Here is an 18638-nt window from a genome sequence, read left to right on the forward strand (position 1 = left end):
AAAATAACTTCAAAAACCATCTAGCTCTCAGTCATTCCATCAGAGGTATCTGCCTTCTCCCACCATCCTCCACTGCAGGATGGCTGAAGAGCCGATTTTAATGCTGTCATCATTGACTTTGTAGTTGTTTTAAGTCACCTTGAGTGCTTTACAAAGGGGAAAGGCCAATGGGTTGAAGTACTTAATATTGACCTTAGAATATGCTCCAGTAGCCTTTCCATATGGCCCTGTAATTGGTCAAATGTCCCTGTAATTGGTCAAATTTCAAAATTTTCTTGGGGGCTTGCAGCACCTGAAACCCCCAGTTGTGATCTTTGCTATATTTTATTTCATCGTTCTAGAATGCATCATACATGTATATAACATTTCCCTAATTTTCATCCCCCGTAACTCAAAAACTATAAGGCATAGCCTGGGAAATTTTTATTCACACCAGTGACTTTGACATGTAAGATAACGCAGTACAGCAGGGGTGGCCAATGGTAGTTTTCCAGATGTTTTTTGCCTACAACTCCCATCAGCCCCAGCCATCAGCCATGTAGGCAAAAACATCTGGAGAGCTACTGTTGGCCACCCTTGCAGTACAGCGATTTTAATCAAAATCTGAGATGTAATGATTAAATTTTTAGAAGATTTGTAGTGATCTGCCATGGAACAACCCCAGTGAAGGAGATAACAGTGATTACCCAGACCAGGGCTTTTTTTTGTAGCAGGAACTCCTTTGCATATTAGGCTACATTCCCCTGATGCAGCCAATCCTCCAGGAGTTTACAGCAGGCCCTGTAAACTCTTGGAGGATTGGCTGCATCGGGGGGGGGGGGTGTAGCCTAATATGCAAAAGAGTTCCTGCTACAAAAAAAACCCCTGACCCGGACCTTGTTGCTGGTGGGAAGGGACTCACTGTATGGCCCATTTTTAAGGGCTCCGCCCCACCACCCTGTTCGCAGCTATTTGGGCCTCAATATCCTTACAAGGTCTTTGTTGGATGTTGCCTTATTGTTGCTGGTTGAGAAGGGGTCCCCATAACAGTTCAAGCTGTCATGGCCCCAAAAATGTATCACTGCATGGAATGCCTGTTTTATTCTCCTGCCTGACATACAACTGATTTCTTGAGTCTGTTCTGTGATAGATAGATAGATAGATAGATAGATAGATAGATAGATAGATAGATAGATAGATAGATAGATAGATAGATAGATAGATAGATAGATAGATAGATAGATAGATAGATAGATATTTTGTTCAGTTGATGTGATTTGGTTTGACTGACGTATTTGATAGTGCAAGAGCAGAAGAACAGGATAAAAATGACCTAAACAAGCAAAATAAATAATTGATTTCAACTAGGAAACTACATTCACACTTGGATATCCCACTTTTACTTGTCCTCTGAAATGTACATCCCTTACAAGAGGCTTCCATCATTGAAAACAGCGAAATTACTTGTTGAATATACTCTCCAGATTGCTGATCTGTACCATGCTGTAATTATATAGTCCAGGGGTGTCTAACTCTCATGTTACGAGAGCTGGATGTTATATAAATGGGACTTTGTTGAGCCAGGCCACGTATACCATAAAATGATGCCAGGTAGTGGAGATATAAACTTTACAAAAGATACAGAGAAGCACAATTAAAGATATTATTTTTTTACTTAAAATAACAAACATGCTCAAAACTCATGCAGTGTTTTATTTATAATGGAAAGGTGGGGATTAGTAGGATTTGTCAATGCAATTTTAAAAGTAAAACATCAAGAAAAAGCACAAGGGCCACAGGAGAAACTAAAAATATAAACCAAAAATATAAAATGCTCTGTGCTTAGGAAAACATGAAATGGCTGGGCACTGCAAGCTTCTTCCCCTGCCCCCAGGTCTACACAGACTGGCAATGGCCCTTTGGTGTAATATTCCCCTTTGGCTGTGGATTCCCAGGTTAGAGTACTCACTAGGCACCAGTTCACAGATCCATTCATAAGAGACATGCTGGCTCAAAGCATCAACCTTTTATTTGCAAGGTCACACAACTCCAGCAAGGAACAGCTTCTAACTGGCCATATAAATGCTGAAATGTGAAACTGAGCTCCAATCCATTAAAATACATTGCTGCACAGACAAAGTTGCATGGAAAACATGAAATGGATTTCCATTAAGGTCTCTGTGCCCAGATAGACTACTCTGGGAGTAATCTATCTGAGCATAGAGACCTTAATGGAAAGTCCATTCTTCATTTTCTTTGCAGCTTTGCAAGCCCAGAATTGCTTCCTGCTTCAGCCTACAAAGACCAGGAAAAAGAAACTGGGAACTTCGGCAGCCTCAGAGGTTCAAAGTGTAAGGATAGGAGGCAGGGAAAATAGCCCTGCGGGACTGATTATAGCCTGGGGGGCGGTTCTGACCCACAGGCATCTGACACCCCTGATATAATCCATTTAATCTCTTTTTGTTAATTCCCCATTTCCATTCCTCTTGTTACCCCACATATTGCTAATAGACTTGTTTACAGTACCAAAGATGTAGCACTCATACAGCTTCACATTTCTGTGCTCGAGTACTTCTTGAAATGTGAAGCAAGCCTCTTAAGGGTTTTGAAATATGCATTTGGTTTGACCATTTGTGTTGATGGCCAGTGTTACTAGTCAGTGTTGGCTTTTTTTTTATTGCCTCAAGTGCTTTATGGACCCATGTAACCTTATTCCCTCTCTTTTATGTCATCGAATCAATAGCCAAAGTAGAAGGATGATAGCTTCAGCATTTATAGCTGAAGACTTTGTATTACACGTAGTCATTTTTTTTTAGTTGTGAGAAGTTTTGCAGTGACATGGTTTGGAAAGATGTTTTAATGTTTACTCCAGCAAACATGATGGCCATATTTCAAGGAGCTTTACAATTGGAAGCTGCCTTGTTGTGTGTGACATGGCTTGCCAGCCTCCAGGTGGGGCCTGGAAATCTCTTGCTTTTTCAACTGATCTCCAGCTGGCAGAGATCACTTCCCCTGGAGAAAATGGTTGCTTTGAAGGGTAGACTCTATGACATTGCACCATCCTGAGGCCCCTCCCCTCCCCAAACCCTGTCCTCTCTCAGTTCCACCCCAAAAGTCTCCAGGTATTTTCCAATGCAGACCTGGTAACTCTAGGGATATAAATGACCCTGTTTATTACCGGGGGGGGGGGCGGTATTTTTTGTGTGTGTGCACCTGTAAGTCATGGTGACCTCTGGTGACTGACTCCTACTGGGGACTTGGAAGATATTCATAGGTGGCTGAATAAAGCCTGCCCCTTCCTCCTGGCTCTGGAATTCCAAGGAGGTCTCCCATCCAGTTACTTGCCAGAGTCGACCCTGCTTATCTTCTGAGATCTGATGAGAGCAGGCTTGCCTGAGCTATCCTTGTCAGGGCCACTTATGCAGAGGTTCAATTCCTCATAATATATAGACCTGCGCTGATTTTTATCACATGTTGCTGTTCTGCACAATGACATCTCAAGAGCTTCCAGATGGTCAATGAAACACCTGTCGTAACTGGTGTCCATGTACTGTTCCGCTACGTTCATTTTCTGATGCTGTTTTGAAGTGAAAGTGCAGGCCAACCTAGAAAATTCTGCTTCAAGCATAACGTTTTTGTTCTTTTACAATTGTTTTTAAATACTTTTCCATACTAGTGAAGCCACTGATTCCCTACAGAGGGCCTAGAGAGACAGAATACATGACAGGAAACAAATTATGGCAAATCATCCATTGCTTGAATTTGGTCTCTCCAGCACATGGGAGTGAAAGTTGATTGGATCAAACTAATGGTGCTTTCATGGCTTATTATACCCAATTGGTTTTTCTTGTTCTGTATCTTAAGCTTACCTCAGTTGAAATAAATTGAATATGCTTGTGGATCTGAATCCAAACAAAAGAGAAGTCACTGCTGAGTATCTTGAGGCTCATGATTCTTATTCCTTTAGGTGTTACAGTTTTTTCCCCGGAAGTTTTTACTACAAACCTGCTGACCCTGCTTTGTACTGAGTTGGTTATTTGTATAATTACTGGTACCCCATGGAGAATTAATTTTCTAGGGGTTATATTTAAGGTTCAGATTTACAAGTACTACACAGATTAATTCTTGACAGACAAAAAGAGGCTTTGTGTATGACAGTTGTTCCAACCAGCATTTCCAGTATCCTTCTGAAAGGGGAATTCACAAAAAGAAAGTGTGATTCCAATTATAAATAGTATGGGGAAGAGTCCCTGACTGTGAAAACATGAGTCCACACATTGTGCATTATCCTAGTTCTTTCTCTTCCAAGGGCAAGGCTAACAGTTGTTCTTTGTAATACTCTTCATTGTTCAAGGTAGAACTTAATTATTCACCAGAACTCAAAACCACTTAGTCTGAGCTATAGAAAAATCACATACAGAGAAATGGTTTGAGAAGAACAAGGAACACATACAGAGGCTACAGTAAAGGGCTTTATTTTTTGATAGATGAAGTCTAATATAATAATACTGTGTTCTTAATATATAGTAAAAACTGTTGAAAAGGGAAACAATAACTTTGCTGCTTTGAACTGAACAGCATTGAAGTTCCTAGTAGGGGACGTCAGTTCTGTCTCTCTAAAGAGATCTGTTTGTTTGTTTTTCAGAGGGATACTCTGGAGTTTTTGGGAGAGGAGTTCAGTGGCATGGCCAGGTGCCCTTATGATGCAAAGCATGCCAATGTTGCATTGTTTGCAGGTAATAAGAAGGGGGGATTCACCATGCTTAGCTCAGTACAATTTTTCTCACATTCAGAAGATGATGTATCAGTGCATAATGTGCTGGGAACTAAATATTCAGTGGTAAAGAAATAAAATCTATCTGTTATGCAAATTGTTATTTACTATTGTATGTACAGCAGTCAGTATGCTAATATAATACTGTGACAGTGTGATGTGGAAAATAATACCAGATCCTGCTTCAGTTAAACACACACACACACACACATACTGTGGTGATAAGTCATTATGCATAGTTCCAGTTGTTCTGTTAAAATAGGAGGGGGGGGGGAGAACTAACCTGATGTGATTAAGCTGCTTGATGTTTGTTACCAGCTGTGTCAGGGAAGGATAGTGAAATGAAGTCTCTGGGTTTAATCATGATTTATTATGCATGCAATGAAATGCAATTAACTCTTAATTCTTTTTGCAGTAGTTAAAAAATTGAGTGCTTATTAGTGGGGCTAATTTGGGCCATTGATTATAAAATGGCATTTTGGAATTTTGCTCTTTATAGATTTATGATTAAATTGTCTCATTACTGAAATTATGTTATCATGAACCCCAATGATCCCATTTCAGATATTGCTGTAAAATATTCAGAAGCATTGTGGAAACCACATGGGAATAACTTCTCAGATACTTTCAGAAAGTATAGCATACTAAAACTGACTACCTTCTCTCACACACACCACTGCCCAGTATTTTGAAAAATGCACTTTATTGTGTAATGGGCTAGTGAGCACAATTTAAATAGTTATTTGATTTTTTTAGATAGGCCCAGGTCATGTAATATTTTTGTGGCATTTATCTGGCACATTTTTTTATCAGTCTAATTTCTGCTGACTACTTAGGTCTTGTGTGGAAGGAATTAGCTACGGCCCTGGTCCTACAGGGTAGGTTGTTGACTGAGAAAGGAATTGTCGTACCTTGTTCCCAATTGAAACCTCAAAAGACCCAATTCCAGAGATGGCCAAACTGTGGCTTGGGAGCCACATGTGGCTCTTTCTCTTTCTCAAAGACCCACCACCCTGTTGGCCAGCTTGGAGAAGGAATTTCTCTCTTTAAATCACTTCTCCAAGCCAAACCAGTTGGTGGTTTGGAGACTGCATTTAAACTTAAAGTCACTTTCTTTCCACCTCTCCCTCCCCATCTATTTCCTTCCTCCCTCCCTCCCTCTCAACTCTCAAACATCTGATGTTCATGTCTGCAGCTCTCAAACATCTAATGTTCATACTATGTGGCACTTACAAGAACATAAGAGAAGCCATGTTGGATCAGGCCAATGGCCCATCCAGTCCAACACTTTGTGTCACACAGTAGCCAAAAAGGAAAGGAGGTTCACAAATGGGGTTAGAAGCCCTTCCACTTTGCCCCACTCAAGCACCAAGAATACTGAGCATCACTGCCCCAGACAGTTCCAATAATAGCCACTGATGGACCTCTGCTCCATATTTTTATCCAAGCCCCTCTTGAAGCTGGCTATGCTTGTAGCCGCCTAGGGTTGCCAATCCCCAGGCGGGGGTGGGGGATCCCCCGGTTTGGAGGCCCTCCCCCCGCTTCAGGGTCGTCAGAAAGCAGGGGGAAGGGAGAGAAATGTCTGTTGGGAACTCTGTTATTCCCTATGGAGATTTATTCCCATAGAAAATCATGGAGAATTGATCTGGGGCTCTGGGGGGAGGGCTGTTTTTTGGGGTAGAGGCACCAAATTTTCAGTATAGCATCTAGTGCCTCTCCCCAAAATACCCCCCAAGTTTCAAAAAGATTGGACCAGGGGGTCCAGTTCTATGAGCCCCAAAAGAAGGTGCCCCTATCCTTCATTATTTCCTATGGAAGGAAGGCATTGAAACGGTGTGCTGTCCCTTTAAATGTGATGGCCAGAACTCCCTTTGGAGTTCAGTTATGCTTGTCACAGCCTTGATCTTGGCTCCACCCCCAAAGTCCCCAGATATTTCTTGAATTGGACTTGGCAACCCTATAGCCGCCACCATGTCCTGTGGCAGTGAATTCCACATGTTAATCACCCTTTGGGTGAAGAAGTACTTCCTTTTATCCATTCTAACCCTACTGCTCAGCAATTTTATTGAATGCCCACGAGTTCTGGTATTGTGAGAAAGGGAGAAAAGTACTTCTTTCTCTACTTTCTCCATCCCATGCATAATCTTGTAAACCTCTATCATGTCACCCTGCAGTCGACATTTTTCCAAGCTAAAGAGCCCCAAGCATTTTAACCTTTCTTCATAGGGAAAGTGTTCCAAACCTTTAATCATTCTAGTTGCCCTTTTCTGGACTTTTTCCAATGCTAGAATATCCTTTTTGAGGTGCGATGACCAGAATTGTACACAGTATTCCAAATGAGACCGCATCATCAATTTATACAGGGGCATTATGATACTGGCTGATTTGTTTTCAATTCCCTTCCTAATAATTCCCAGCATGGAGTTGGCCTTTTTATTGCAATCGCACACTGTCTTGACATTTTCAGTGAGTTATCTACAAGTTATCAGGAAGTTTGGCCACCCCTGCCCTATTCCATGGTATGATTCTGGTGAGACTGTGTTCATGTTTGAAGACATGTTAGGCTTCAGTATTGAGATCCTTAGGCTATTTCTGCCCTCAGTTCCCCTGTGGTTAAAGGATGAAGAGTAAGCTAAGGTATCCTTTGATTCCAAAGCAACCATGGCAGAGGGTTTCAGAGGGTTAGTAGGGTTGCCAGGTCCTGCCTCCTCCCCAGAGGAGGGGGACTTAGGAAGGCATTTCTTGAGGAAGTGGGAATGTCCCCAACACAGTGATGTCACATAGAAGTGACATCATCACATTGGAGACTGGTGCCACATATGCCTGAACTCGAAGTGACAAATTTGCTGCTGCCGTTAAGGGTTCTTTTAAATGCTGTTTGCAAAAAGGGAGGGGGAGGGCATATGCCCGAACTCCAAGCAGCAAATTTGCCACTGGAGTTCAAGAACACACCCCATCTTGCAAATAGGGCTGCACATACTTGAACTCCAGCAGCAAATTTGCCACTTGGAGTTTAGGCATGTGGCCAGTGGCTGCTTCTCTCTTTTTCATGCAAGAATCTCACAGGAGGGTAGGGAGAGTGATAGCATCCCCACACCAGCCAGCTGGTGGGTAGTGGACTGGAACCCCAAAAATTGGGGGATCCACAGCCCCCACCTGGGCACTGGCATCCCTAGAGGGTCATGCTGGTCTACAGTAGAACAGTTAGATTTGAGTCCAGTAGCACCTCAGAGACTAACAAGAGTCATTAGGCACATGGCAGAGGGATAATGGTGCTCAGACATTGTGCCCCTTTGACATGTTTGTTTGTTTATTTAGCTGCTTTGTTTGTTAATGAGTTAATGAGAATAAAAGCACCTATTGCAGTTCATTCCCAGTACTCCACTACTTCTTCCAGTGGCTACTTCAGATCTTCTTCGTGGTCTCTGTGCATCACACTGATGGGATATAGGCGCCCGCGCCGATCTCGATCGGTATTCTTGAAAGCTGCGGATTTCCGCGCCGCAGGCACAGTGCGCATGCACAGAAGCCCCACCGCGCATGCTCACAGGGACCGCAGCGGACATCCCGCCAGTTCTCTTCTGACCGCCGTTCGGATCAGTCGATCTTCACCACGGTCGGTAGAACCCTTTCTTGGAAGTTGCGTTGTTACTCTTTGAACTTTGTTAGGACTTTACTCGGACTTTTACTCGGACTTTACAATTTCTCTAAGGATTTGGGGGCGAGGGAACCGGACTTCTTAAAGGATTTTCCCTTTCAGCCCGTTTTCCCCGCCTTCCCCCCCCCTCTATCTCCCTCAGTGCCCACTCTCCCCGCATGGAAAAGCGGTGGGGATTTTTCAAAAGGTGTGCGGACTGCGGCAGCAAGATCGCCCCTCCTGACGGGCATACCCTTTGCCTCTTCTGTCTGGGAGAAACCCATATTCCGGACGCCTGTACGCACTGCGCGAAGTTTTCCCGCCAGACAAAGAAGAACCGAGCTGGTCGCTTAGCAGCAGCGCTAATGGAAAAGGCGCTATCGCCTAAGAAGGTGTCGACGGCGACGCACAAGCCGTCGGCATCGGAGTCGGTCGCTACCGACAAAGCCCCTTCCGACGCCGATCACCCCACAAGAACGGGGTCGGCATCTAAGTCGGACTCCTCCACTCCTGCAAAACGGCCAAGGGAGGAGAAGGGTTCTCAATCGGGAGCAAAGAAGAAGAAGAAGTCCGACAAACACCGGTCGGCCACAACTTTGCTCCCGACGTCACCACCGGAATCGGCAGCTAAGATACCACCTTTGAAGCTCTTCGCTTCACCTCGCCGCCGACTAAGCCCTCCGGTGCTGGCTTCGATGTCCACACAAATCGCCATCTCTTCGGACTCCGATCGCGATTTGGACTTGACTCAACGATCGGGGACAGAAGATAGCCCCCTTGAAATGCATACGGTGGAAGAATCCGCTCGGTCCCGGTCACCGGTCCGAGCCCCGTCGGTCAGTCCCGGGAGTCAACGAGGCCGTAGCCCAAACAGGGGTCGGTCTACCACACCTCAACGCGGAGGTTTCAGACGAGACTACCCAGACAGCCCACGCAAAGACGACAGCAGCCTTCGGCATCGACACCGATCCCGAGATTCCGAAGAGAGGTCCCTCCATAGAGATCGCTCTCTGCTCCGAAAACCACTGCCACCAATGTCCTGGGACCAGAGACAGTGGCAGTACTTATACGGGTCCTGTCCGATGCCCTCCATGTTCCCGTGGTTCCCCCCCGAGGCAGTTAGACTGGGACCAACAATCGGAAGCTTCGGGTAGGTCCCGCACCTCATACCGGACCCCACGACACGCGCCCTCGGCATCGATGTCGAGACCGACGACCACTGCTTCTCCCAAGAGTCAAAAGACCTCGCCGGGCTCGCGGAGCGCGGAACGGCGTAAGACCCCAGAGTCACCGAAAGCCCCGGAGACTCCTAAGCATTCCTATTAGCGCTCAGAGTCGAGAGAAGGTTCCCCCGAATCGGATGAAGGTTCCCTTCAGGAGGATCAGGGCACTTCCTCCCCAGAGGAGCCAGCTCCATCGAACAAAGTGGGGGATGAACAACCTATATCCCCCTCTGAGGATCTGAAATCTTATGGGGATTTAGTTAAAAGGATGGCCCAAACTCTATCGCTATCGACAGTTCAACCCAAGCCGATAGTAACCAACAACGTGTTTGACGTAGTCCAATTAGACACCTCGACGGCTGTCACCCTCCCCCTTACGACGGTTAAGAACATAAGAACATAAGAGAAGCCATGTTGGATCAGGCCAGCGGCCCATCAAGTCCAACACTCTGTGTCACACAGTGGCAAAAAATGTTATATACACACATACACTGTGGCTAATAGCCACTGATGGACCTGTGCTCCATATTTTTATCTAAACCCATCTTGAAGGTGGCTATACTTGTGGCCGCCACCACCTCCTGTGGCAGTGAATTCCACATGTTAATCACCCTTTGGGTGAAGAAGTACTTCCTTTTATCCGTCTTAACCTGTCTGCTCAGCAATTTCATCGAATGCCCACGAGTTCTTGTATTGTGAGAAAGGGAGAAAAGTACTTCTTTCTCTACTTTCTCCATTCCATGCATTATCTTGTAAACCTCTATCATGTCACCCCGCAGTCGACGTTTCTCCAAGCTAAAGAGTCCCAAGCGTTTCAACCTTTCTTCATAGGGAAAGTGCTCCAGCCCTTTAATCATTCTAGTTGCCCTTCTCTGCACCTTCTCTAAAGCTATAATATCCTTTTTGAGGTGCGGCGACCAGAACTGCACACAGTACTCCAAATGAGACCGCACCATCGATTTATACAGGGGCATTATGATACTGGCTGATTTGTTTTCAATTCCCTTCCTAATAATTCCCAGCATGGCATTGGCCTTTTTTATTGCAAACGCACACTGTCTTGACACTTTCAGTGAGTTATCTATCATGACCCCAAGATCTCTCTCTTGATCAGTCTCTGCCAGTTCACACCCCATCAACTTGTATTTGTAGCTGGGATTCTTAGCCCCAATGTGCATTACTTTGCACTTGGCCACATTGAACCGCATCTGCCACGTTGACGCCCACTCACCCAGCCTCAACAGATCCCTTTGGAGTTCCTCACAATCCTCTCTGGTTCTCACCACCCTGAACAATTTAGTGTCATCCGCAAACTTGGCCACTTCACTGCTCACTCCCAACTCTAAATCATTTATGAACAAGTTAAAGAGCATGGGACCCAGTACCGAGCCTTGCGGCACCCCACTGCTTACAGTCCTCCACTGCGAAGACTGCCCATTTATACTCACTCTCTGCTTCCTATTACTCAGCCAGTTTTTGATCCACAAGAGGACCTGTCCTTTTACTCCATGACTCTCAAGCTTTCTAAGGAGCCTTTGATGAGGAACTTTATCAAAAGCTTTCTGGAAGTCAAGGTAAACAACATCTATCGGGTCTCCTTTGTCCACATGTTTGTTCACCCCCTCAAAGAAATGTAACAGGTTAGTGAGGCAAGATCTTCCCTTGCAGAACCCATGCTGAGTCTTCCTCAATAACCCGTGTTCATCAATGTGCCTACTCATTCTGTCCTTGATAATGGTTTCTACCAACTTTCCCGGTATTGAAGTCAGACTGACTGGCCTGTAATTTCCCGGATCTCCTCTGGAACCCTTTTTAAAGATGGGGGTGACATTTGCTACCTTCCAGTCCTCAGGAACGGAGGCAGATTTCAATGAAAGATTACAGATTTTTGTTAGAAGATCCACAAGTTCAACTTTGAGTTCCTTCAGAACTCTCGGATGTATGCCATCCAGACCCGGTGACTTATTAGTTTTTAATTTGTCTATCAGTTGTAGGACCTCCTCATTTGTCACCTCAATCTGACTCAGGTCTTTCAACACCCCTTCCAAAATTAGTGGTTCTGGGGCGGGCAAAAAGTTCTCGTCTTCTACAGTGAAGACGGAGGCAAAAAATTCATTTAGCTTTTCAGCCATTTCCCTATCCTCCTTCAGTAATCCTTTTACCCCATGGTCATCCAAGGGCCCCACTGCCTCCCTGGCTGGTTTCCTACTTCTAATATATTTGAAGAAAGTTTTATTGTTGGTCTTTATGTTTTTTGCAATATGCTCCTCATAGTCCCTTTTTGCCTGCCTGATCAAAGTCTTGCATTTGATTTGCCACAGCCTGTGTTCCCTTTTACTAATCTCACTTGGACTGGTTTTCCACCGCTTAAAGGAGTCCTTCTTACCTTTTACAGCTTCCATTACTTTGTTTGTTAACCACGCAGGCCTTTTCTTATGCCTGTTTGTGCCTTTCCTAACTTGTGGTATGTATTTTATCTGAGCTTCTAGGATTATAGTTTTAAATAGCGTCCAAGCTTCCCCAAGGGTTTTGACCGTATGTACCTTTCCTTTCAGTTTCTTCCTCACATGCCTCCTCATCTCAGTGTATTTACCCCTTTTAAAGTTAAACGTGGTTGTGGTGGTCTTTTTGGACAACTCCCTATTTATACAAACGGTGAAATCAATAACTTTATGGTCACTGCTCCCAAGCGGCGCAATCACTTTTACATCTCTCACCAAGACTTGGGCATTACTTAGGACCAAATCCAGGATCGCCCCACCCCTGGTAGGTTCTGAGACCATCTGCTCCATAGCACAGTCATTGAGAGCATCAAGAAACTCAATCTCTTTCTCTCGACCAGAACACATATTGACCCAATCAATCTGCGGGTAGTTAAAATCACCTATTACAACACAGTTTTTACGTTTAGCCGCTATCTTTAAGCCTTCCATCATATTATAATCGTCCTCTCTCTTTTGATTTGGTGGGCGATAACAAACTCCCATAGTTAAATTTCCTTTTGGGCCCTCTATTTCAACCAAAAGCATTTCTAAAAGTGAATCTAATTCTCTGATCTCAGCCTTACTGGACCGTATATCCTCTCTGACATACAGAGCCACCCCACCTCCAACCCTTCCCTCCCTATCCTTCCGATATAGCTTATATCCAGGAATCACCGTGTCCCACTGATTCTCCTCATTCCACCAAGTTTCTGAAATTCCCACAATGTCTATGTTTTCTCCCAACACTAAACATTCCAATTCACCAATTTTACTTTGAACACTTCTAGCATTTGCATACAAACATCTATAATTTCCCAGGCGAGCTAGGCCCGCCACCTTCCTCCTGCCGCCTCGAGACACTGGCAGACAGTCCATATTGTTTGTCACCTTCACAGTGGACAACTCCGGTCCGTTACCCGGTAGAAAAATAGCAGCTAACCCTTCATCTCTTTGAGACGAGTCCTCCCGAACCAGAGACATTTCATCTCCTGTCGGCTTTCCCCCAAGATTTAGTTTAAAAACTGCTCTGCCACCTTTTTGATTTTAAGCGCCAGCAGCCTGGTTCCATCCGGGGACAAGTGGAGACCGTCTCTTTTGTACAGTTCCCGCTTGTTCCAGAAAGCATCCCAGTGCCTAACAAACTTAAACCCTTCCTCCTTACACCATCGTCTCATCCACACATTGAGACTTCTAATTTGTGCCTGTCTCTCCTGCCCTGCACGTGGAACAGGTAGCACTTCCGAGAAGGCTACCTTGGAGGTCCTGGCCTTAAGTCTCCTGCCTAGCAGCCTAAATTTTTCCTCCAGGACCTCACGACTGCATTTCCCCACATCGTTGGTGCCAACATGCACCACGACCACAGGCTCCTCCCCAGCACTGTCTATCAGTCTATCTACTACACGCGTAATGTCCGCTACCTTCGCACCAGGCAGGCAAGTCACCATACGGTCAGTACGCGGTTTCGCCACCCGGCTGTCTACTTGCCTAATGATCGAATCACCAACTACCAATACCCCCCCTCTCCCCCTGCTCAGGGATGGTTCCTTGGCGCGAAAGGATTCCCGCTCACCAACCGAAGAAGAGGTCCCTTCTGAGGGTGCATTCCCCTTATCCTCAGCACGGTGCCCTGTTCCCTCTCGACCCTCACGCTCTCTGGCAGCAACGGGGCTGCTACGTTCAGAGCGGGGTTCATCTAATACGCCCCCGAGAGTCTTCCCCAAGTGCCTAACTGACCGTCTCTGCTTCTCCAGGGCAGTCACCTCGGCCTCAAGGGTACGAACTCGTTCCCTGAGGACCAGGAGCTCCTTGCATCGAGCACACAACCAAGACTTCTGTCCTTTGGGCAGATAGTCATACATGTGACACTCAGTGCAAAACACTGGAAAGCCCCCAACCCCCTGCTGGCATTCTATCTTAATTGTATATATATATATATTAAAATATACAGTCCTCTTTAAATGCTGTTTAAGTGGCTCCCCTTCTGGCGGGTCAGCTTACCTAAACTTACCTTATTGGGAACTTACCTTATTTGGAGAACAAGGAAGCCAGGGATCTGGGTTCCTGCTCCTTAGGGAGCCCCTAGGCGAAGAGCCACAGGCCAAGAGCCCTTTAGCTCTCGCCCTTCGGCTCGCGCCAAAGGCTCGCGCCTTTGGCAAGGCGCAGCTTAAAATGCAAAGAGGTGGAGCAGAGGCACTCCTCAGCAATCACTCTCAATCAGCAGCAATCACTCTCAATCTCTTTCACCCTTAAGGCAGTCAACCAAACAAAGAGCAGTCAACCAAACAAAGAGCAGTTCCCCAGCTATCACACCTTAGAATTTTAGGCAGCCCCACAAACCTTAGAATGTAGTCCTTCAAAACTCAGAAATTCTCAGCAATTTCTCCAGCTGTCTCAGCTATCAGAGCTGCTCTGCTCTGCTCCTCCCAGACCTCTGTGAGATGCTCCATACTGCCAAGGCATCTTGGGACAAACCGGCATCGACCCCGATAAGCTCCCGTAGACTGGATCACATGTATCGTGTCCAGGAGGCCACAGCAGAGTTTTTGTTTAACCATCCGAAACCAAACTCTATTGTAGTAGCTTCGTCCTCGAAAGCGAGAAAGACTCACGCTTCCCCCCCAGACAAAGAGGGGAAGAAGCTGGACAATCTGGGCAGAAGATTTTACACTGCGGGCTCCCTTGGAGTGAAGGTCGCGAATTATGGGGCATGCATGGGGCGCTATCAGTATGCCCTTTGGGAGCAACTGTCGAATTTACCAGACCTTTCAGAACAAAGCAGGCAGGCAATGAAAAAGATCAAGAGAGAAGGCATAACATTAGCCAAGCAGCAAATCAACTCCGCTAAACACGCTGGTGACATCTCAGCGAAGACACTTACCTCAGCGATCACTCTGCGTCGCCACTCGTGGCTGCGATCGACGGCACTCCAGCCGGATACACAGTCTTATGTCGAAGCTCTCCCTTTCGACGGGAACGGCTTATTCAGCTCCAATACCGACTCTGTATTACAAGAGATGGATAAGAGTATCAGAACATCACGAAATCTCGGAGTCCCCATCTCAGCTAGATCTCAGGGTAAACGTACCTGGAGCAAGCAGTGGAGCAAGAAACAGTTTCCCAAACAATCCTCTGAACAGCAATGGAAACCAAAAGGTTCGGCAACCTATTCCAAACCACCATATGGCCAAAAACCAAAGTACTCCCCAACTTCAGCACAGTCATCCAGGCAAAAGGGGAGCAGACCACCCAAACAGGGCCTTTGACTGCCTTTTCCCTTCTTCCCCCCCCCCTCCCCAGCAACCAGGGCCATACCAGACTTCTCCCTTATTTCCAGGCATGGTCCTCGATTACTACAGACAAATGGGTTTTGGCGATAATCCGGCTGGGTTATCTAATCGAATTTCGAGAAAATCCTACAGTTCCTACCGTCATTCACACCACGACGTCCCCCACTCTACAAGCAGAGGTCCAACCTCTCCTTCAAAAAGACGCAGTCGAAGCAGTTCCGTCCAGCCAAGTGGGCCAAGGCTTCTACTCCCAATACTTTACCATCCCCAAAAGGGATGGGGGCCTTCGACCCATCATGGACCTCCGAGGCCTGAATTCTTTCATACCACACCAAAAATTCAGAATGATCTCCCTGCCAAACATCCTGCCTCTACTCAACCGAGGGGATTGGATGGCCACGTTGGATCTGCAGGACGCCTACTTTCACATAACCATACATCAGTCCCACAGGAAGTTCCTCAGGTTCTCCATAGGAAACGCCCACTACCAGTACAAGGCCTTGCCTTTTGGCCTCTCTACAGCACCGAGAGTTTTTACAAAGACTATGGTGGTGGTAGCAGCACATCTACGTCTACAAGGGATTACCATATTTCCCTATATAGACGACTGGCTGCTAGTGGCGAGCTCCAAACCTCTCCTGTTACGGCATATAGAGGTCACCCTAACCCTCCTGCAGAACCTAGGCCTACAGGTCAACTTAAAGAAATCCGCACTGCAACCCTCCCAAAGGGTGCAGTTCATAGGGGCCATCTTGGACTCACAGGCCTGCAGGGCATTTCTTCCGTCACAGAGAGCGGAAGATATTATATCGCTAGTACAGGTGTTTCTAACAGGCTCTCCAGTCACCGCGTTCCAAGTCCAACGACTCCTGGGCTTGATGGCAGCAACCACAGCGGTCCTACGGTTTGCCAGATTCCACATGCGAATATTACAACTGTGGTTTCTAGGAACTTTCAACTGCCAAACAGACCCTCCGTCTCGCAAACTGACTGTCCCAGGAGCAGTACTCTGGACCCTGTCGTGGTGACAGGAGAGGGAGAACCTTCTCCAGGGAGCTCCCTTCCACAAGGAATCCCCTTCGCTGACCATAACAACGGATGCGTCCTTATGGGGATGGGGAGCGCATGTAAACGGCATGTGCGTGGGGGGCAGATGGCCTCAGGATCTTCTGCAGTACCACATAAACTTTCTGGAGCTATTGGCAATCCATCATGCCATTCTTTCGTTTCGGCCCTTGATCGCAGAAAGGACAGTGGCGGTCTTGACAGACAATACCACTGCCCTAGCTTACGTGAACAGACAAGGGGGCACAGTCTCGAGGAAGTTATGCCTCCTGGCATTGAGAATTTGGGAAGTCTGCAGAGAATCGCACACGACTCTGGTTGCAGCCCATCTGCCAGGCAATCTAAATGCCTGTGCAGACTACCTCAGTCGCGGAGGAGCTGCTCTCCACGAGTGGGAACAATTGGGAGTTCCTTCAGCCGGTGTTTCAGAAATGGGGTACGCCGGAAGTGGATGTTTTTGCTACGCGCAGCACCTCGAAATGCAAGAGGTTTTGTTGCAGGGGAGGCGCAGACCCACTGTCCCTGGGAGATGGACTGCTGATTCCCTGGACTCACAGACACGTGTACCTGTTTCCACCAATCCCTCTAATAACAAGGGTAGTTCACAAAGTTTACCGCGAATGCCCTAGGGGAATCCTCATTACGCCGTGGTGGCCCAGACAACAATGGTTTGCCCCGGTGTTGAAGCTGTCCTGCGGAACGTTTCACCAGTTCCCGATGAGCCGGGATCTTCTGTTGTCTCACGAAGGCCGAGTGATTCACCACAACGTGCCTCACTTGAAATTGACCGCTTGGAAGCTGGGGTGACAAGGTTGTCGGACAGAGCCCTACACGTCATGCTGAACAGTAGAAAGGCCTCCACCAGGAAGTCCTATGAGTCCAAGTGGGCAAGGTTCGCCCAATTCGTGACTGAGACGAGCAGAGAACCGAAAACAGCTGGCCTCCCGTTGATCATGGATTTTCTCCTCTCATTGCTAGATAAAGGTCTGACTGTATCTTCAGTGAGAGTGTATTTGGCAGCGATATCAGCTAACCACGAACAGCTGGAAGGCCACTCAGTGTTCTCACATCCTGACACCAAACGGTTCCTCAAGGGTCTCCTGCGATTGTACCCAGCGGTACGGGACCCTGCCCCAGCCTGGGACCTGCCCGGTGTGTTACAGGCCTTGACAGGGAAACCCTTCGAACCCATGGCAACGTGTTCCCTGCAACTGTTATCTTGGAAGACAGCTTTTCTGGTGGCTATTACTTCCGCACGTAGGGTAGGCGAGTTGGCAGCATTACGTTGTGATGACCCGTATTTGAAATTCAGTGCTGAAGGAGTATGGTTGCACCCTGACGTCACCTTTCTCCCGAAAGTAACGTCTGCCTTCCACCTGAACTCGGAAATATGCCTACCTATATATTTTCCCAATCCAAGTACGGACCTGGAGCGGAAACTCCATACCTTGGACGTGAAGAGGGCACTCTCGTTCTACTTGCATAGAGTGAGATCGGGACGTAAGGACTCTAGACTCTTTGTCTCGTACTCCTCAGCATCGCAAGGTGCTAGAGTTTCGTCACAGCGAATCTCTAAATGGATAACGGAGACGATAAGACTATGCTACTTGCTAAATAAGAAACCCCTGCCGAGGCAGATCAGAGCTCATTCTACTAGAGCCCTAGCAGCTTCTGCGGCTTTCATGAGAGGGGTACCATTGAGAGACATTGGCGACGCTGCCATGTGGTCCTCTTCGCATACGTTTGTAAAACACTACGCGTTGGACCTGAACTGGCGTAGGCGTTCATCAGTGGGCCGTGCTGTTCTTCAGGAGGCTTCTCGCTGATGGACCGTTGCACCCTCCTCCAGGTAGGACTCTGGCTTGCTAATCTCCCATCAGTGTGATGCACAGAGACCATGAAGAAGATAAACAGGTTTCCTACCTGTAACTGATGATCTTCGAGTGGTCATCTGTGCAGTCACACTACCCGCCCTCCTTCCCCTCTGCTGCCGGTCCATCTCTAGGGCTTATGCAGCGGTCAGAAGGAACTGGCGGGATGTCCGCTGCGGTCCCTGTGAGCATGCGCGGTGGGGCTTCTGCGCATGTGCACTGTGCCTGCGGCGCGGAAATCCGCAGTTTTCAAGAATACTGATTGAGATCGGTGCGGGCGCCTATATCCCATCAGTGTGACTGCACAGATGACCACTCG

The 18638-nt window shown here is 46.9% G+C and overlaps 1 protein-coding gene across 3 annotated transcripts in view; it reads left to right on the forward strand.

The window, feature by feature from the left end:
* The window catches only part of SEMA6A (semaphorin 6A), a 361125-nt gene that overhangs the window by 240385 nt on the left and 102102 nt on the right, over positions 1–18638 (forward strand). For all 3 annotated transcript variants that reach the window (XM_060235561.1, XM_060235562.1, XM_060235563.1), the window contains exon 7: positions 4625–4715. In XM_060235561.1, coding sequence (XP_060091544.1) covers positions 4625–4715 — 91 coding nt within the window. The remainder of the gene's footprint in view (positions 1–4624; positions 4716–18638) is intronic.

This window comes from Heteronotia binoei, chromosome 4 (assembly GCF_032191835.1).
Source record: "Heteronotia binoei isolate CCM8104 ecotype False Entrance Well chromosome 4, APGP_CSIRO_Hbin_v1, whole genome shotgun sequence".
NCBI classification, from domain to species: Eukaryota; Metazoa; Chordata; class Lepidosauria; order Squamata; family Gekkonidae; genus Heteronotia; species Heteronotia binoei.